The sequence below is a fragment of the Microcaecilia unicolor genome, unplaced genomic scaffold (genome assembly GCF_901765095.1).
Source record: "Microcaecilia unicolor unplaced genomic scaffold, aMicUni1.1, whole genome shotgun sequence".
NCBI classification, from domain to species: Eukaryota; Metazoa; Chordata; class Amphibia; order Gymnophiona; family Siphonopidae; genus Microcaecilia; species Microcaecilia unicolor.
In genome coordinates, this window is record NW_021963133.1 from 57,239 (window position 1) to 78,583 (window position 21,345).

Consider the following 21,345-nt stretch of genomic DNA (forward strand, 5'->3'; position numbering starts at 1 on the left):
TGGATAATTTCCTAAAAGAAAAGTGTATAAGCCATTATTAAGATGGACTTGGGAAATAAAATTTGTTTTATTCTTTTGGGATGTTGCCAGGTACTTGTGACCTAGATTGGCCACTACTGGAAATAGGATACTGGGCTTGATGGACCTTTGGTCTGTTTCAGTATGGCAATGCCTTATGCCTCCTGCTAGCTTCAGTCTAAAGTCTTAACTAGGCAGGGCTGCTCTGTAACAGCAATAACTTGAGCTGCTCCATAGCATCAATGGATCAAATCTCTGAAGCTTTTGCTTTTATAAGAACGTTAAGAGCTTCACAACACAACCAGAACCACAGTGTCACGCCCCCCCCCCCCCCCCGCACGCTCCTCCTCTGAGCAAGGCCCGACCTCCTTTCTTCTCTTTTCCTCCTCCTCGTTCGTCAGAGCCAGGCCCCGCCTCCTCTCTCTTCCTCCTCTCCCCCTTCCCAACCAGGCCCTCCTCCTGCTCCCCCTCCCCTCTCTTTCTCCTCGGCCCCGCCTCCTCTCTCCTGCCCCCTCCCTCCCTTTGCGCCAGGCCCCGCCCCCGTCTTGTGTCAGTAGCGTTCTAAGCTCGGGCTCGTGTGTCCTGTTGCCGGTGCGGGCGGCGCTTTGGCTTTCGGCAATGGCGCGGCTTTTGCTGCTGACGGTTTCCCTGGCCTGTTTGACAGGTGAGTCTCTAGAGAGTTCCTCCTTAGGGTCGGTGGGCTCGATGATATTGCGCTTTGCGTGTGAGGCCGTTAGGCCAAAGCCTCGGCCTGTCCTGTCAGCCGCCGCCCCAGAGAGCGCGTCAGGAGACGGCCAGGCTGCCGCGGCTCAGCCCGGGGACTAGCACAGAGCGTCGGTTCCGCTTTTCCTACGAGCTAGAGCCGACACCATAACTCAGAGCTTAACCTCAGTCCTGACCCCAAGGGTGTTTCAGATCCTATGTAGAGAGGAGTGTGGTAGCCGTGTTAGTCCACTCTTAAAGGTTAGCAATAGAAATCAAACAAGATGATACCTTTTTTATTGGACATAACTTAACACATAACTTAATCAAGAAATGTATTAAGTTATGTCCAATAAAAAAGGTATCATCTTATTTTCTTTTCCATGTTTTATTTTGTTTGATTTCTATTGATAACCTTAAGAGTGGACTAACAAGGCTACCACACTCCAGCCACGGAGAGAAAACCATATAGGGCAAAATTAACCTGGAAAATTCTGATGAAAAAGGGGAGCTGAGGAAGCACTCAGAGAGTACACAAATAAATCTCAACCTGAATGATACTGAAAAAGAAAAAAAAAACTTAGGAGATGCAAAATAGGCTTACCTTGGAAATGTAAATAACAAGGCAAACTTGGGGAAATAATGAAATCGATTATACCTCTCTAATACATATCATATAACTAGGTATACGTAACAAAAATTTATTTATTTATTTGTTGCATTTGTACCCCACATTTTCCCACCTATTTGCAGGCTCAGTGTGGTTTACATTGTACCACGAGGCGGTAGTCGCCTTCGATGATGAAACAAATACAAGGTGATGTTATAATCAAAGAGGTTCATGTATTTGGATTTTGCTCCCACCTTTTTCAGTGGTAGCTCAAGGCAGTGGTGTAGCAAGGGCGGGGCGGTCCGACCCGGGTGTCAGCTCAAGGGGGGTGCTCCCAAAGTCCTCCTCTTCCTGCCAGCTCCCGCACCCTACTACCTTTACAAAGAAATCCTCGCGTCTGTATGTAAAAGAAGTGTAGATCGTCTCTTCGGGCCTTCCCTCACTCTGTCCTGCCCTTGCGGAAATAGGAAGTTGCGTCAGCGAAGGGCGGGACAGACAAGAGTGAGGGAAGGCCCGAGATGAGACGATCCACACTTCTTTTACATGCAGACGCGAGGCGCTGCGCCTTGGCTTCCGAGATTTCCTTGTAAAGGTAGGGTGCGGGAGCTGGCAGGAAGAAGAGGACTTTGGAAGGAGCTGAGGGTAGGCACGGGGGGGGGGGGGGGACTCAGATGAGAGAAGGGGGAACAGATGTGAGAAGGGGCATGGAGCCTCCCAACAGTTAAAATGCACTCCGGGGGGGGGGGGGGTGCAACGGCGAACCAACCCTGGTGGCAGCCACCCTTGCTACGCCACTGGCTCAAGGTGAGTTACATTCAGGTACTCTGGATATTTCTCTGTCCCAGGAGGGCTCACAATCTAAATTTGTACCTGAGGCAATGGAGGGTTAAGTGACTTGCCCAAGATCACACGGAGCAGCAGTGGGATTTGTACCTCTGGATTGCAAGACCGGTGCTCTAACCACTAGGCCACTCCTTCCTTCCTCTATCAAGGGAGTTATTCAAGGTCCTCGCCTACTATGTCCAATATTATTTCTTCCATGCCCCCCCCCCCCCCACACACACAGACACACTCGCTGATCAACACCCCCCACCCCAGCAAGTTCAGCAACTTCCTTTCCTGCCTCCAGTGAGGCAGTACAGGAGCCAATACAGCCGTCATGCTGTTTACAGAAGACTCAAGGCTGAACAGTCCCTGCACTATCAAGGCCACTATGAGCCTACTGTGAGACACAACGACTGCCACCCCTAAATTGTGCTGCTCAGCAAATGCCTAGTCCACTCCTGCCTGTTGGGTCCAACCTTTGCAGCTGACTCTGAATGCCCACCATCTGTCCCTTACCGACCAGTCTTAACTTCACATACAAGGTGGGATGTTCAGATTATTATGGGATCTTGCACTTGGACATGAAAGGGATGTTGGCTATGGATTTTTAAAAAAAGGGATTTTGCGTGCAGAGCTACTCCTGATACAATAAGATAAAATCTGTCCCAGGTAAGAGGTGAGATCTGCTCTGTGGCTGGCTGAAGGGATATAGCCTTTGGGTCAGTCTCTCCAATAGGTTCGTTCTGCACATATCATGACCTTAATAAACCTTACTCCTAAGCTTGGCTTTTGTGGGTTCTCAAGTTCAGTGCTACTACTTTGCCTTAATACTTCGTTGTGCCAGAGAGAGCTTCTTTCTGGAGTTGAAGGCATAAGGTAGCTTCAGGTGTGCTTGGAAATTCTTTTTTTGAATTTGTCTTTATTAACATCAATACAATACATGCTTTCAGTGTGCCAGACATTTTACTTTCCTCTGGTACATCAGAGGTCCATTGTAAGTGTCCTTTCAATGGAGCATTAATGCACTGGCATAGCACGATTGCATCAACATTTTCCGTTCCCCCCCCCCCCCCCCCCTACTGTTAATACCCCTCTTTCTTTTTAATCAGACCAGTGGGACCCAAAGCAGTTGAATATTTCGGTATCTTTCTGCCATATTTTCTTGGCTTGAAATTGCATTTCTTGGTGTTTGAGGGTCTTCTCTCTCACCATACGTCGTACAGGATAGTCACTTGGTACCGACACTTTTATTAGCAATTCTGTTCTTAGTTTTTTTTTACTATGCATCAAGCTTTTTGTCAGAACTGGCATTTCTCGGGTGATCATAACGTCTTCATTTTCCACAACTCTCCTGGTGCTTTTGTGGAATGGCAATATTATAGTGATTACATACTTTGCAGCGGATAAACCGAGATTCCTTTATTGTTCACTTTTGTTTACAGGAGTTCCTACATCAGTTCATCAGAGCAAGCAAAAAATATTGTCAAGCTTTTCCAGTTCTGTCTTACAGAATCCACACTTGTCTGTTTAAGACCCACCCAAGCTGTCATTTTACTCCAAGTCTTAATACCAGCCCGTTATCTGCAGACCTAAACTTTAACCCTCTCAGTGGACTACTCTGCTGCGTTCTCTTTGCCTCTGTTTCTGACAAGACTGACTAAAGCCCCGTCGTCCAACTTAGCCTGTTGCTAACTGTACTGTAGACTTAGTCTTGTGTTCCAGACATGAGACTAATTAATCATCAGCCTTAACCTATCCCTCACTTCTTCCTTCCCTGCTGTCTGTTCCTGATTTGAGACTGACTCATCTCTGAACTAATCTTTATAAACTGGCTGCAGTTTAGTACCTCCTGTGAGATTGTCTGACACCTAACTGAGGGGGCCGATGCTGAAAGGTTGCCATTAAAAACGCATGCGTTTAGATCCGCAGTTGACGTTACCGATTTCGAAATAGCAAGCGATGCTCCAAGGAAATCGCATGCAAATGAAACTGCATGCAGTTTCAGCAAGCAGCTTGGTAGGGAAAGTGCCTTGCGCATGCGTAGAACAATTACTCGCTAAGTGTCGATGCTGTACGCACGCCCAAGAAAAAAACTACAATGCATTTGTCGTGGATGTACCTCCACAATGTGCTTCAGGCTTTTTTTTTTTTTTTTGTTCCATGACAACTTTTTCTTCTTGTAGGGTTCTCAATAACTCTCACGCCCGTGGGGGGGGGGGGAAGTATTGTTTATGTGCATATATGAAAGCTGTGTCAGGAAGTATTTCTTCACAGAGAGAGTGGTGGATGCTTGGAATGCCCTCCCGCGGGAGGTGGTGGAGATGAAAACGGTAACGGAATTCAAACAAGCGTGGGATAAACATTCCAACAGTAGGTGTGTGAGAGTTCCAGTTTTGTTTTTACAGGACCAACACAAATCACAACTAGTGGCCATCACTTTTGCTTGTTTTTCCAAAAATTCAAAACATCATTGACTGCATCATTCAAACAGAAATAACTGTCCAATTCGTTAACCGCCTTCAAAGTAGAGAATGACATGGGAGCAAAGTCCCCCCCCCCCCTATGTGTTTTTGCATCCAACGCAGTCTTTTTTTTTTTTTTTTCAAAGTCCCTCTTTGCCTTCCTTATCAGCACTTTGCATTTGACTTGCCATTCCTTATGCTGTTTCTTGTTATTTTCAGTTGGATCCTTCTTCCATTTTCTGAAGGATTTTCTTGTAGCTCTTCCTTCGTCTCACTTTTTAACCATGCCGGCTGTCGTATGGTCTTTCTTTCTCATTTTTTTTAATACATGGAATATATTTGGCCTGGACTTCCAGGATACTATGTTTGATCAGCATCCACGCCTGATGTAAATTTTTGACCTGCACAGTCACTCCTCTAATTTTTTTTTCACCGTTCTTCTCATTTTATCATAGTCTCCTTTTTGAAAGTTAAATGCTAAAGTATTGGATTTCCCGTGTGTACTTACTCCAAAGCCAGTATCTTTGGTGTGTAGCTTCTGTGCACAAGGACGTTGAAGGGCAGACCTTCACTTACTCACTTGTCAGAGGCAGGATTTGCTGCCTCAGTTTGCTTGAGTTGTTTAAGGTACTGAGCTTAGATTTGTCTAGCTGACACCAGTCAAGCACATGGAATAGACAATCTTTAGTCCACTGTAAACAGATATCATAATGAGCTTCTGCCTTGAACTGGTTTAAGGAAAATAAAATCCTTTGAATCAGTGAAGAACACTGGCATAAATACCTGAATTAAAAATTAAAATTCATTTTCATTGCAGGGCCAGTGGTAGCTGTCACTTGCCGTATGTGCAGCCGCCTGACTCTCTTCCCTAATATATTCTCTTCTGTCCTTCCTTGGTGCCTCCTCTGAAACAGTTTAGTTTTCTTTCAGGTACTGCATTCTCAGTGAATTGGAGCAAGGAGTGGAGGAGTGGCCTAGTGGTTAGGGTGGTGGACTTTGGTCCTGGGGAACTGAGGAACCGAGTTCGATTCCCACTTCAAGCACAGGCAGCTCCTTGTGACTCTGGGCAAGTCACTTAACCCTCCATTGCCCCGTGTAAGCCGCATTGAGCCTGCCATGAGTGGGAAAGTATGGGGTACAAATGTAACAAAAAAAATAAAATCGGTGGTTATTCTACCATGAGATTTTCCTGACACTGTGAGAGTAACATGGGAATTTGGGCTCCATTCAGGTCCAGCTCACTGGGAGCGGTGTGGTATCAGAGGGAAACAGAATGTGGGTGCCAGAAAGAGTGCCGGCTTGGAGCGACTGGGCACACAGGCTATGAGAGAGGAAGGTGGAGCCCGAGATTGACTGAACTGGGATTGTGGAAAGAGTGTGCTGTGGGAGAGGATTGTGAGGGAGGACAGAGAAAGGGCCCTTAAGCAGGGTAAGAAAGTGGACTCACTGGGACCATGATCTGGCCAATATTTTGCCCAACAGGAGCTGGAGAGCTTGAGCGTTGGGCTGGAGGGTTGGCCTATTTGGCCCTTTCAACAGAAAAGATGGTGTTCTGCCCCTTAGAGCACCAGTCAAGAGCAGTGTTCCTTCTCTGCTCATATTCAACAGATTGCCAAAACCTGTCGTTTCTTTCTCTATAACATTAGCAAAATCCGTCCCTTCATCTCTGAGCACTCTTATCACTCTTATCACCTCTCGTCTTGATTATTGTAACCTGCTTCTCACCGGCCTCCCTCTTAGCCATCTCTCTCCTCTTCAATCAATCCAAAACTCTGCTGCACGGCTCATTTTCCGCCAGAGTCGCTATGCTCATATTAGCCCTCTCCTCAAGTCACTTCACTGGCTCCCTATCCGTTTCCACATTCAATTCAAACTTCTCTTATTGACCTATAAGTGTATTCACTCTGCCGCTCCCCATTACCTCTCCACTCTCGTCTCTCCCTACACCCCCCCCCCCTCGAATACTCCGTTCTGTAGAAAAATCTTTCTTATCCGTCCCCTTCTCCTCTACTGCTAATTCTAGACTCCGTTCCTTTTATCTTGCTGCACCTCATGCCTGGAATAGACTAACAGAGCCTGTACGTCTAGCCCCGTCTTTGGCCGTTTTCAAGTCCAGACTTAAAGCCCACCTCTTTATCACTGCTTTTGACTCCTAACCATTACTCACTTGCCCTGTCCTTTTATCCTCACCTCTTTGTTCCCTTACCCTTAATTGTTCTGTCTGTTTTCCTGTCTTATCTAGATTGTAAGCTCTTTTTGTGTATGGTGTATAGTGCTGCGTATGCCTTGTAGTGCTATAGAAATGATAAGTAGTATTAATATAGTCCAATGAAAAGAGAACCCCCAAGGATTTGGGCTTACTTTGCAAGCATCAGGTGTAGTGCAGTGTTTGGCAAATTTTCTATCTTGAGTAGAAAATATTTGGGAACCCCTGAGTTTCTCTTTAGGATTGTGAAAAGGCAGCTTGAATAAACCTGTCTTTGTAACAAGGCCCCAGCCCCCTCTCAGAGCCTCTTAGGATGTAAGATAGTCCTTGTTTACTGTCAACAGTTCTGACTGTTGTGTATTCACATGAGGAGGTTCTGACCTCCAGAAGGTTGAAATGGTCCCATTTCTTGAAGGAATGCCAACACTTTTTCCCCTTGTAAACTGCTGTCTGAGTTATCCTCTCTATCAGTTCCTAAAGTAATACTAATAGTTATTGCAGTCTTCTCAGTTGATTTGTTCATAGCAAAGTGGGAAGCAGAGGATAGGAACCCGGTACAAACGCCACAAAACCAAATACAGTCTCAAATACAAGGTGAGTGCGTTGCAGTGGTCTCCAGAAATGATCCTTATGTGCATCTTAAAAGGAGAGCCAGCTCGCAGCACATGGAGAACAGTGATAGATGTCAGAAGAGTGCTGGGTATGAGACCCCCACCCACAGGGATGAGCAACAGGAAATAACTTGAAACCCTTCAGCTGTTGTGTAAAGCTTGAAAGCAGAAGTATGAACTAGATTTTTCTTTTTTTAATTTACTGTAATGTTTGGTTCCTGCTTTGGACTTGATCCTTGACATAGTTTCTGTTTCATTAATTTTTTTTGGCACTTAAAGGTGTGCACCATATTATTAGTCATATTCCCTGTGTTTGTCTCCCCTTGCAGCCATCCTTTTTGGTTTGCATCGCATCCTCTTCTCCAGCCAGACCTTAGTCTTCCCTCCCTCTGTGGTATACCACTGCCAGACAAGTAAAACAGGTGGGAGTACCCTTAAGGCATCCAGGAGTAACTTAGTAACATAGTAGATGACGGCAGAAAAAGACCTGCATGGTCCATCCAGTCTGCCCAACAAGATAAACTCATATGTGCTACTTTTTGTGTATACCCTACTTTGATTTGTACCTGTGCTCTTCAGGGCACAGACCGTATAAGTCTGCCCAGCACTATCCCTGCCTCCCAACCACCAGCCCCGCCTCCCATCAAGGGAAAAGGGGAGAAAGCAATGGAGAAAAGAGGTCAGATCGTCTCCTTCAAGGTTATTCACGTGGCTATGCTGTCGATACATACTTCACTGCATGTGGGCCTCTGATGAGGATCCGTATACCACCACCCTAATTTTCTTAACTCTTAATCGTGTGGCTAAAGAAAAGGCCTTTTAAAACTCTTTAAAAGGTGTTTTTTGAGAATTCAGCATGAATCAAGCTGGTTTTGAAGGGATGTCCCTTCTTTGGAACTGCCATTAAGACATACTAAAGTGCCCTTTCTCCGCTCTAAAACTTCTCTCCGTTTCGGGTAGGTCAGTGGTTCACCAACCAGATTGTGAGGAATTTGAAACATTTAGAACAGTGGTGCGTTTTGGAAGCTTTCCGGATTCTCCAAGAGGACTCCAGATAGCCATAGAAACTTGTTGAATTTTAGTTTAAACATCGGTGTCATAAAAAGAAATTGACACAGTCTCGAGCATAAAATTAGTACGTTTGAAACTTGTGAGCAATATTGCCAGTTATCAAGGCTTTAACCCTGGTGTACTGACTGGCTGGAAATATTTCATATCCTTTCATAATTCAGTTTTCTTAAAAACGAATCCCATCTAAAATGAAAGTATATCTTACGTTTACACTCCCTGGGCTCGGACCAGCAAGGGCTCAGCACTCTGACTGCAACTCTTAAGACTGATTGATTGATTTTTCTCCTTTAAGGGAAATAGAAACAATGTTTTGAGACTTTATTTCAGATATAGCTGGGGTGGGCAACCTGCGGCCTATGGGCTGATTGCAGCCCAACATTTAATTTTTATTTTTTTTTTGGCCTCTGAAACCATAGGAAGTATACACTGAAAATACCATTAACCAGAGTTTTGGCAATTGAAAAATACTGTATCTCATAAATATCTTCAGAATAGTCACTCGAGTAGTTTGTTCCCATCATTTATAGTTAAATAAATAGTAAAAATGTATCACAAAAGGTCTAAGGAGCTCTCTGCATTTCTGGTTCCAACATTATGTAATGTTGTGGCCTGCTGGGGGTAGAACCGACATTAATGTGGCCCTTTGTGCATAAAGAGACATAGGAAGCAATCTCTTTTTTTTTTTTTTTTTTGGTTTACAAATGTGGGTATTTCTGAACCCCCCCCCCCCCCCCTTTACAAAGGGAAATGAGACTTCATATACTGCCTTTCTGAGATTTTTGCAACTACATTCAAAGCGGTTTACATATATTCAGGTACTTATTTTGTACCAGGGGCAATGGAGGGTTAAGTGACTTGCCCACAGTCATAAGGAGCTGCAGTGGGAATTGAACCCAGTTCCCCAGGATCAAAGTCCACTACACTAACCACTAGGCTACTCCTCCACTAGCAACATTCCATGTAGAAGCCTGCCCTTGCAGATCAGCAATGCGGCCACACAGGCTTCTGTTTCTGTGTTGCTGATCTGCAAGGGCAGGCTTCTACATGGAATGTTGCTAGTGAATAGCAACATTCCATGTAGAATCTCAAACAGTAGGAACAGAATCTCAATAGTAGCAACATTCCATCTGGAATCTCCAATAGTAGCAACATTCCATGTAGAATCTCAAATAGTAGGAACAGAATCTCAATAGTAGCAACATTCCATCTGGAATCTCCAATAGTAGGAACAGAATCTCAATAGTAGCAACATTCCATCTAGAATCTCCAATAGTAGGAACAGAATCTCAATAGTAGCAACATTCCATCTAGAATCTCAAATAGTAGGAACAGAATCTCAATAGTAGCAACATTCCATCTAGAATCTCCAATAGTAGCAACATTCCATGTAGAATCTCAAATAGTAGCAACAGAATCTCAATAGTAGCAACATTCCATGTAGAATCTCAAATAGTAGGAACAGAATCTCAATAGTAGCAACATTCCATCTAGAATCTCAAATAGTAGGAACAGAATCTCAATAGTAGCAACATTCCATCTAGAATCTCAAATAGTAGGAACAGAATCTCAATAGTAGCAACATTCCATCTAGAATCTCCAATAGTAGCAACATTCCATGTAGAATCTCAAATAGGGAAATGGGACTTGATATACTGCCTTTCTGTGGTTTTTGCAACTACATTCACAGTGGTTTACATAGTATATACAGGTACTTATTTGTACCAGGGGCAATGGAGGGTTAAGTGACTTGCCCACAGTCATAAGGTGCTGCAGTGGGAATCAAACTCGGTTCCCCAGGATCAAAGTCCACTGCACTAACCACTAGGCTACTCCTCCACTAGCAACATTCCATGTAGAAGCCTGCCCTTGCAGGATGTCAGACTCACAGAAACAGAAGCCTGCGCGGCTGCGTTGCTGATCTGCAAGGACAGGCTTCTACATGGAATGTTGCTAGTGGAATAGCAACATTAACATTCCATGTAGAATCTCCAATAGTAGCAACATTCCATGTAGAATCTCAAATGGTTTTTGCAACTACATTCAAAGCGGTTTACATATATTCAGGGGCAATAGAGGGGGCATTTTGTACCAGGGGCAATAGAGGGTTAAGTGACTTGCCCAGAGTCACAAGGAGCTGCAGTGGGAATTGAACTCAGTTCCCCAGGATCAAAGTCCACTGCACTAACCACTAGGCTGCTCCTCCACTAGCAACATTCCATCTAGAAGCCTGCCCTTGCAGATCAGCAATGCGGCCGCGCAGGCTTCTGTGAGTCTTAACATCCTGCACATACCACTAGGCTACTCCTCCACTCCAAAGCCGCACGGCAATACCAACACAGCCCATTCAAGATGAATGGGCTATGTCATCAGTACTGCACCGCCAGCCAGTAGCGCGACTTTGTAAACAGGGGCCTGAATGTGGCCATAACCATGTTTGTTTACGTTCGAGTAGACAGCAGTACCGACTATTATCTTAGATACTTTTTACATGCTTTAAGGTATATTCTCATGCTAGATTTGAAAAAAAAACAGAGTACTAGAGGACATCCACCTTTGAAGGCTCCTGAGGCAGACCTCTGTAGCTGAAACACGATTCATGTCGAGTCTTTGGATGGTTTTAATAAAATATCACTTGCTTCGTATATCATCTAACCTTATCTTTTTTTTTTGGTGCCACCTTCACTGTGTTATTTCTGTGCTTTGCGAGAGACTTTTGTCCCTTCTGTTTTTTATTGAAGACAGTGGTCAGACACACATTGAAATGCATACTTTTTTTAAATGGGTGGAAAGTGGGGTACCCAAGCCACTGCAGTGGTGTAAACAGATGTTAAGGCAAATTAAATCGATGTAATTCATGCACAGTTAAAGAATGATCAACAACAAGTGGATATGTTTTTCCTTAAATGACAACAATTTTATTGAAGAAACAGTTGATCAATACCACTTAAGGGCTCTGCTTGATGCTTAAATTTGGGCTCTGTCAGCTCCCACAGGATAATAAAGGTTTAAAAGGTCTGCCCTTGAAGGTTACAGGAGAGCCCTGACCAATTATAATTTTAAGAGCAGGCTGAATGGGAAGTTATTGAGGGCCTCATTCACTAAGCTTATCCCTCAGAGATGCAGAACAGGAGAAGAGCTCTAGATAATGATTGCATAACCATTTAAGGGCTTAATTTATTAACGCTCATATGTCATATTTTTAGAGATTAGGGAATTTTATTAAGGGAATGATTAAACACAATGTTGGAATTGTAAAAGGTGAATAAGGGGTTAAGATTTAAAAACAATCTCAAAAACGTGAGCTTTTAGCCTGGATTTGAATAGGACTACTACTACTACTTAACATTTCTAGAGCGCTACTAGGGTTACGCAGCGCTGTACAATTTAACAAAGAGAGACAGTCCCTGCTCAAAGAGCTTACAATCTAATAGATAAGAGTGAGACAAATATAGGACAATCAAGCCATTGTGACATCACTGATGAGGTTGGCTCTTAGGCATTGGTGGAATGAGGCATTATGACATCACAATCTCAGCTCTGGTTAAATCACTGCTATATGTAATACTACTACTACTACTTAATATTTCTAGAGCGCTACTAGGGTTACGCAGCGCTGTACAATTTAACAAAGAGAGACAGTCCCTGCTCAAAGAGCTTACAATCTAATAGATAAGAGTGAGAGAAATATAGGACAATCAAGCCATTGTGACATCACTGATGAGGTTGGCTCTTAGGCATTGGTGGAATGAGGCATTATGACATCACAATCTCAGCTCTGGTTAAATCACTGCTATATGTAATACTACTACTACTACTTAATATTTCTAGAGCGCTACTAGGGTTACGCAGCGCTGTACAAATTAACAAAGAAGGACGGTCCCTGCTCAAAGGAGCTTACAATCTAAAGGACGAAATGTCAAGTTGGTGCAGTCTAGATTTCTTGAGTAGAGGTGTGGTGGTTAGGTGCCGAAGGCGACATTGAAGAGGTGGGCTTTGAGCAATGATTTGAAGATGGGCAGGGAGGGGGCCTGGCGTATGGGCTCAGGGAGTTTATTCCAAGCATGGGGTGAGGCGAGGCAGAAAGGGCGGAGCCTGGAGTTGGCAGTGGTGGAGAAGGGTACTGAAAGGAGGGATTTGTCTTGGGAGCGGAGGTTACGGGTAGGAACGTACGGGGAGATAAGGGTAGAGAGGTAAGGAGGGGCTGCAGATCGAGTTTATTTGTAGGTTAGTAGGAGAAGCTTGAACTGTATGCGGTACCTGATCGGAAGCCAGTGAAGTGACTTGAGGAGAGGGGTGATACGAGTATATCGGTCGAGGCGGAAGATAAGACGGGCAGCAGAGAGAGCAGGATGTAGGAGGGACTTAATGAAGACTTCCAGGCTTATAACATAGCAAGGTGGAAGGAACAGGATCTGGAATTGGTGGTAGAGGAGGGGAGCACAGATGAGAGTGACTTACCTAATGAGCTGAGTGAGAGTTCTCAAGGAGGGGTGTGAGGAGAGAGTAGCTGCAGAATGAAGGCACTTGTAGGCAGGGGCGTATCTGCGTGGGGCCACAGGGGCCTGGACCCCCCTACTGCCGCCGTGGGTACCTTTGCTGGCGGGAGACCCCAACTCCCACCAGCCGAGGTCCACTTCCTCCTGCCGCTGCGAGGTTTTTTAAGTTCATCGGGATTCGTCCTCCGTCACTCTGTGCTGCTATTCAAAGAAGCTGCTAGCTGAATGCAGTTTCGGACTGCTGCTGCACGTTGTACATGAGTCTGACGTCCTGCACGTACAACGTGCAGCAGCGACGTCAGACTCAGTCCGAAACTGCATTCAGCTAGCAGCTTCTTTGAACAGCAGCACAGAGTGACGGAGGACGAATCCCGATGAAGAACTTAAAAAACCTCGCAGCGGCAGGAGGAAGCGGACCTCGGCTGGTGGGGGTTGGGGTCCCCCACCAGCAAAGGTACCCGAGGGGGGGTCGGAAATGGCGGCGGCTGGGGGGGGGGGCTATAATGTGCCCCCTCACTCTGGCTTCGGCCCCCACTACCGCCGACTTTCAGATACGCCCCTGCTTGTAGGTCAGTAGGAGAAGTTTGAAATGTACACGGAAACAGGAAGACGATGAAGTGACTTGAGGAGAGGGGCTACACTGGTGAATGTCATTCAACCGAGTTTTGAGTAGATTGACTTGGAGAAAGATGGTTCAGTGGGAGATCTGTAAGGAACAGGTTGCAGTAATCTGTGAGATGGTAAGTGCATGGATAAGGGTTTTGCTGTGTGTTCAGAAAGGAAAGAATGAATTTTTATGCTAAAGAGAAAGAAACAGGTTTTAGCAGTATGTGTAGAGAAAGAAAGGAGTCAAAGATGACCCCATGGTTACAAGCTAAAAGGGACTGGGAAGATGACAGTGTTAATCACAGGAAGAGATGGGGGGAAGTGGGTTTAGGAGGAAAGATAAGAAATCCTGCCATAGCCATTTTGTTTCAGATGGAGGTGGGACAACCAGGTGGCAGTTGTCAAGCAAGCAGGCTCAGATTTGGGATTGGATTCTTAGTGAAATTTCTGCTTTAGAAAGGTAGGTCTGGGTGTTATCAGTATAAAGATGGTACTGAAAGCCATGAGAGGAAATCAGAGCACCAAAAGAACAAGGGAAAGGCCTCAAGAGAGAGAGCTGAGGCAATGACATAGCCATGGGGGGGGGGGGGGAGGGGGGCTGAGCCCAGGGCCCAGGCCTGCTCCAAAATTGCAGTACAGGATGAATGACTGGGGGGATGCCCAAACCCCGCCAGCTGAAGAGATTCACTAACTGAGCCCCCACCCATGCTGTCTCAGCAACAAGGAAGTCGGCGTGGTGCTTCAGCCATTGATGTTGTTCTGAGTTCAGTTTTGAGCAGCCGTATACATGGCGGAAGCTCCCTGCCATATTCCTCGCTGCTAAGGCATCATGGGTGGGGGCTCAGCTAGCAAATCTCTTCAGCTGCGGGGCTTGAGCATCCCTGCCAGCAAAGGTATTAGCGAGAGGAGAGGAGCCAAGAGGAAATTCTTGGGCCCCCCCCCCAAAACAATTGGGCTCCTGGCTACGCCCCTGCTCTGAGATAGCTGACTGATAATGGGATAGCAGTAGCAGAAAATCCACCAGTGTGTAGACTAAGTAATTTTATAAACCTTTTTTGCATGTAAAATGTCTCTCTACAAAATTAGGTCATACTTTAAAAGTATGCATGGTGCAAGTAGGTATACTCAGGGGAGGAGGGAAGATAGAATGCTAGCACAGCAAGTAGGGTCCAGTGAAGCTCTGAGGAGCCTGTTTGAAAGCAGGAAGTACAGCTGCAGTGGAAAGTGATAGACTGAGGATATGGCCGGTGGAGCTGAATAACTGGATGGGAGTGCAATCAGAGGACTAGGAAGAGAGAAATGCACAGTTTCCTCTTTTGTGATTTCAGAAAAGGAAAAAAGGATGCATGAGTGAAGTAAGGGAAGGAGAGATGGAGTTAACCTGGTGGAGAACTCAAGATTAACCTTGTGCATAGGTGTCAGTAGGGGGAACCATGGGTGCCATGGCATCCCCCCAAATCTCACAGGAGCAGGAGGCACAACAGACTCTCCCCACTCCCATGTAATACCCCCCTTCTGCTTCCTCCACTGCCCTAACCCCCCCCCCCCCCCCACAGCATTCGTAAGAAGTCCCTGGTGGCCCAGTGCATCCCAGGATACACTGGGCAGGGCTGGGCGCCACTATTTTGCAGGCAGTGCCGAAGGAAGAAGAGGGAGGTCACCTCCCTCCTCCAACCTAAGGTAGGGGGATGGGGGGTTTGACCGCGGTCCACTGGGCTACCAGGGACTTGGATGCTGGGGGGGTAGGGGGGGACTGGAGACCCACCGGATCTCCAGCCCCCCCCCCCCCCGAACCTGCGTCGGGAAGGGGGTTGGGGCGACTGGAGGTTCTCCGAACCTCCATCCCCCTGTCGCTGTGGGGGGGGGGGGGTTGTTGGTTCCTGCAGGAGGTTGCTGCATTGGGGGGAATGGGGGCCTGCTAGCATGCAAATGCATTCTGGACAGGGCTCACCATTCCTCCCCAATGGTCTGCACACCCTAAAGCTGGCTCCGAGCTGGCATAGGGTTTGCCACGGCCAGCGAGCCAATCTTTGACGCACTGGTTGCTGATCACTGGGTCTGAATAGGTTTAGCATGCATTTGCATTGTACTTGCGCTAAGAGCCCTGTTTTGAAAGCATTTGCATGCTAGTTGCTTTCAGAGCCCGCGAGCACATTGTTTTACGTGCTCGAGGGCTCTGATCATGGGGCAGTAGCAAACACAGGCACTAGTATGGCGCTAATAGCCTCTAGCACCTGCGTTTGCTTCTGATCCATCGGCCTGTGAGGTAGAAAAGTTTGAGAGAGAGGAGCTCCAGAAGAAAACATTAAAGCAGTAGCCATACTGGTGACTAGGGGCAAGATCAGACGAGATGGGGCGCAGCATACTCGGAGATAAAATGAGGAGATCAGAGCCAAGAAGGGTCATCAGCATGGAAGTTAAAAGGACCCCAAGATTAATGGAAGGGAAGATGGTTCAAGAAAGAAGGAGAACTAGGAGTCAAGTAAGTGAGAAAGGAAGAGAGGGACTTATCAGGGAGTAGATAAATGATAGCTTCCCGGAGAAGTAGTGGAGCAAATAGGCTGGACCTGAAAAGAAGGAGCGAAATGGAAGAGGGAGTTGAAACCTAGAGGAAAGGGAGAGGAGCAGCCCAGCACACCAACGCCACAGCCAACCAAATGAGGTGTATGGCAGAAAAGGTAACCACCAAGATAGATGGGAATAACTGAAGTAGAGTCTTCATGCCTCGTTATAGGGTATGAGAGAGAGAGGTCATTAATGTAAGCAAGCCTATTGAGAATAGAACAACCATTCCACAAGGAGCATGAGAATAAGAGTGGAGGGGGAAGAGGGGAGGGGGACGGGTAGATAGGAAAGGGGAAGGGAGGTAGGGGGGGAAGGGAGGTAGGGGAGGAAGGGGGGGGGGGGATTCAGGGATGGAAAACGGGAGGGGGTGGAAATGGTGAACGTAACCAAGTTGAACTATTGGTGTGTTACCGTAAATGGAGTTATAATCCATGCCTTTTATTTTTTGTATACCTTACCAATATCTGAATGTTAAATAAAAAAATCTTTAAAATAAGAGTGGAGGGGTTATGGTTTGATCTACACAGGCTGGGTGAGAGTTGCCTTGGAGGGGACCAGAATTGGGATTGATAATACCCAGCTGAGAGAAGAGGAGCTGAAGACTATGGAAAAGAGAACGGGAGGTGTAACAACCGTCATGGAAAATAGAGATGGTCAAATTAGAGGAAGAAAAATCTGAAGCCCAAGAGTAGAGGAGAGGGTAGAAGGTGAATAATGTAGAAAACATGAGTTTGAAGTAGGGAATAAACTGAGTTAACATCAGGAAGAGAAAGTGTAGCACAGACACAGGAGAGGGAAAGAAGAGAAACAGAAACCAGAGATGGTGGAATCGGGGGCGTATCTGCGTGGGGCCACAGGGGCCTGGGCCCCCACAGATTTCGCCCTGGCCCCCCTACCGCCGTCAACCCTCCCCCGCCTACCGCCGTCACCTACTCCCGCCGAGGTCCGCTTCCTGCTGCCGGTGCCTTTAAAAATATTACTTCAGCTGGCGGGGGACCCCAACCCCCGCCAGCCCAGCCGAGGTCTTGTTTTAAGTTCTTCTGCCTCCTGCTGTTGAAAGCTGCATCCCTTCCAGTTTCGGAAGTCTGGGTGGAATGTGCTGTGTGCTTTCTGGCAAGCGGCTGGGTGGACCCTTGGATATCGGCAGCCAAAGCCCAGGTGGATCGTGGACCTGGGAATCACTATGGAGAAAACTGGGAGGAGTATAAGAGGATGAGAGCAATTATGGTGTATGTAAATGGGGGGGGGGGGGGGAGTGAGGGAGGTACCATAACATTTTCAGGAAGTTTAACATGAAAAATAATTTTAAAAAATCACATGCTACATAGTGTGCATTAAACAATGCCAGTAACATCTAGCCTGTAGGGTTTAATATCTGGTTTTACTCAGATGTATTCTGGGGGGGGGGGGGGGGGGGGGTTGTTTTGGGGTTTTTTTTTTTTTTTTAGAAATTGGTGCTTATTTCCATATTGGGAAAGACCAAAGGTCCATCGAGCCAAGCATCCTGTTTCCAACAGTGGCCAATCCAGGTCACAAATACCCGGCAAGATCCCAAAAATGTACAAAACATTTTATACTGTTTATCCCAGAAATAATGCATTTTCCCCTGGTCCAGAGTTTAATTACACGTTGAGTGAAGAAATATTTTCTCCGATTCGTTTTAAATTTACTACATTGTAGCTTCATCGCATGCCCCCTAGTCCTAGTATTTTTGGAAAGCATGAACAGACGCTTCACATCTACCCGTTCAACTCCACTCATTATCTCTATATATAAAAGGCAACACCAACGTTCTATGAAGCCTCCAACCGGAAGTGTGAAGGGGGAGAGATATCCGGTTTCCCCATGAGTGTCTGCCCCGCCCTCGCTCTCTCTCTAACACAAACAGTGAAGGAAAACAGCAAAGCAGGAAATCAAATCGCTCTCTCTGTAACAATGAAGGACTCAGAGGGGGGAGGGGAGAGAGGGCAGGAACACACACACTCCCACATGCACACAGAAGAAAACCTTGCTAGCCCCCGTTTCATTTGCATCAGAAACGGGGCTTTTTTTACTAGTTTTATATAAGTCTATCATATGTCCCCTCAGCCGCCTTTTCTCCAAGCTGAAGAGCCCTAGCCGCTTTAGCCTTTCCTCATAGGGAAGTCGTCCCATCCCCTTTATCATTTTCGTCGCCCTTCTCTGCACCTTTTCTAATTCCACCATATCTTTTTTGAGATGCGGCGACCAGAATTGAACACAAAATTCAAGGTGTGGTTGCACCATGGAGCGATACAAAAGCATTATAACATCCTCATTTTTGTTTTCCATTCCTTTCCTAATAATACCTAACATTCTATTCGCTTTCTTAGCCGCAGCAGCACACTGAGCAGAAGGACTGCACTGCCTGTTCTGGTGCTGCTGTCAGTGGAATGTTCTGGTCTTGTTGTGAAAAGTAAGGGGTACAAAGACGCGGCTTGGAAGGGCAGCCTGGTAGTGATGCAAATATGACATACTTTTCTGGTTTGAATTTCAGGTGTACTGGCTGATGAATTCAGTGTGCTGCGATCACCTTCGTACGTCACGTTCCGAGAAGGGAGCTGGCCTCTCCCTGGGGAGCGCATCCCGGACTTGACTGCACTTTCCATGGGCTTCTCTGTAGAAGAGGTGCGGATCTGAATGAATTTAACATTTAGTTACCAGTGTTTGTATATGTTTATATATGTACAGACACACACACAAAGCTTGCACGTTTCAGAGGCATCTTAAAAAAGATAACGTAGTAAATGTTGGCAGATAAAGACCTGTACGGTTTGTATGGTCCATCCAGTTTGCCCAACAAGGTGTGGCCAGAGTTGTATCTGGCACTCTTTGCGGATTACACTTCTTCATGATTAAACACTGCCATCATTAATAGGACAGTCATCAATTTGCAGAGCCGGTGGTGGAAGGCGGGACTGGTAGTTGGGAAGCAGGGATTGTGCTGGGCAGACTTATACAGTCTGTGCCAGAGCTGGTGGTTGGGAGGCGGGGCTGGTGGTTGGGAGGCGGGGATAGTGCTGGGCAGACTTATATGGTCTGTGCCAGAGCCAGTGGTTGGGAGGCGGGGCTGGTGGTTGGGAGGCAGGGATAGTGCTGGGCAGACTTATATAGTATGTGCCAGAGCCAGTGGTTGGGAGGCGGGGCTGGTGGTTGGGAGGCGGGGATAGTGCTGGGCAGACTTATATGGTCTGTGCCAGAGCCAGTGGTTGGGAGGCGGGGCTGGTGGTTGGGAGGCGGGGATAGTGCTGGGCAGACTTATATGGTCTGTGCCAGAGCCAGTGGTTGGGAGGCGGGGCTGGTGGTTGGGAGGCGGGGATAGTGCTGGGCAGACTTATATGGTCTGTGCCAGAGCCAGTAGTTGGGAGGCGGGGCTGGTGGTTGGGAGGCGGGGATAGTGCTGGGCAGACTTATACGGTCTGTGCCAGAGCCGGTGGTGGGAGGCGGGGCTGGTGGTTGGGAGGCGGGGATAGTGCTGGGCAGACTTATACGGTCTGTGCCAGAGGAGGCAGGGCTGGTGGTTGGGAGGCAGGGATAGTGCTGGGCAGACTTATATGGTCTGTGCCAGAGCCAGTGGTTGGGAGGCGGGGATAGTGCTGGGCAGACTTATATGGTCTGTGCCACAGCCAGTGGTTGGGAGGCGGGGCTGGTGGTTGGGAGGCGGGGCTGGTGGTTGGGAGGCGGGGATAGTGCTGGGCAGACTTATATGGTCTGTGCCAGAGCCAGTAGTTGGGAGGCGGGGCTGGTGGTTGGGAGGCGGGGATAGTGCTGGGCAGACTTATACGGTCTGTGCCAGAGGAGGCAGGGCTGGTGGTTGGGAGGCAGGGATAGTGCTGGGCAGACTTATATGGTCTGTGCCAGAGCCAGTGGTTGGGAGGCGGGGATAGTGCTGGGCAGACTTATATGGTCTGTGCCAGAGCCAGTGGTTGGGAGGCGGGGCTGGTGGTTGGGAGGCGGGGATAGTGCTGGGCAGACTTATATGGTCTGTGCCAGAGCCAGTGGTTGGGAGGCGGGGCTGGTGGTTGGGAGGCGGGGATAGTGCTGGGCAGACTTATACGGTCTGTGCCAGAGCTGGTGGTTGGGAGGAGGGGCAGGTGGTTGGGAGGCGGGGATAGTGCTGGGCAGACTTATACGGTCTGTGCCGGTGGTTGGGAGGCGGGGCTAGTGCTGGGCAGACTTATACGGTCTGTGCCAGAGGAGGCAGGGCTGGTGGTTGGGAGGCAGGGATAGTGCTGGGCAGACTTATATGGTCTGTGCCAGAGCCAGTGGTTGGGAGGCGGGGATAGTGCTGGGCAGACTTATATGGTCTGTGCCACAGCCAGTGGTTGGGAGGCGGGGCTGGTGGTTGGGAGGCGGGGCTGGTGGTTGGGAGGCGGGGATAGTGCTGGGCAGACTTATATGGTCTGTGCCAGAGCCAGTAGTTGGGAGGCGGGGCTGGTGGTTGGGAGGCGGGGATAGTGCTGGGCAGACTTATACGGTCTGTGCCAGAGGAGGCAGGGCTGGTGGTTGGGAGGCAGGGATAGTGCTGGGCAGACTTATATGGTCTGTGCCAGAGCCAGTGGTTGGGAGGCGGGGATAGTGCTGGGCAGACTTATATGGTCTGTGCCAGAGCCAGTGGTTGGGAGGCGGGGCTGGTGGTTGGGAGGCGGGGATAGTGCTGGGCAGACTTATATGGTCTGTGCCAGAGCCAGTGGTTGGGAGGCGGGGCTGGTGGTTGGGAGGCGGGGATAGTGCTGGGCAGACTTATACGGTCTGTGCCAGAGCTGGTGGTTGGGAGGAGGGGCAGGTGGTTGGGAGGCGGGGATAGTGCTGGGAAGACTTATATGGTCTGTGCCAGAGCCAGTAGTTGGGAGGCGGGGCTGGTGGTTGGGAGGCGGGGATAGTGCTGGGCAGACTTCTACGGTCTGTGCCCTGAAGAGCACAGGTACAACTCAAAGTAGGGTATACACAAAAAGCAGCAAATATGAGTTATCTTGTTGGGCAAACTGGATGGACCGTGCAGGTCTTTTTCTGCCGTCATCTACTATGTTATATGGGCAGTTGTATGATGCAAACTTGACACATAATACCACGATACTGTTGCTGTTTTCCCAGAAGTTGTTCTTTGGTCCTAATTTATTGAACTTCACGTGGGGAACCCCTCCGTTCTTCCTTT

At 47.6% G+C, this 21,345-nt stretch overlaps 1 protein-coding gene across 1 annotated transcript in view; it reads left to right on the plus strand.

The window, feature by feature from the left end:
- The first annotated feature begins 560 nt into the window (after nt 1–560).
- The window catches only part of LOC115458988 (renin receptor-like), a 49,390-nt gene continuing 28,605 nt past the window's right edge, over nt 561–21,345 (plus strand). The window contains exons 1-2 of the mRNA XM_030188846.1: nt 561–682; nt 18,688–18,818. Coding sequence (XP_030044706.1) covers nt 637–682; nt 18,688–18,818 — 177 coding nt within the window. The 5' untranslated portion in view covers nt 561–636. The remainder of the gene's footprint in view (nt 683–18,687; nt 18,819–21,345) is intronic.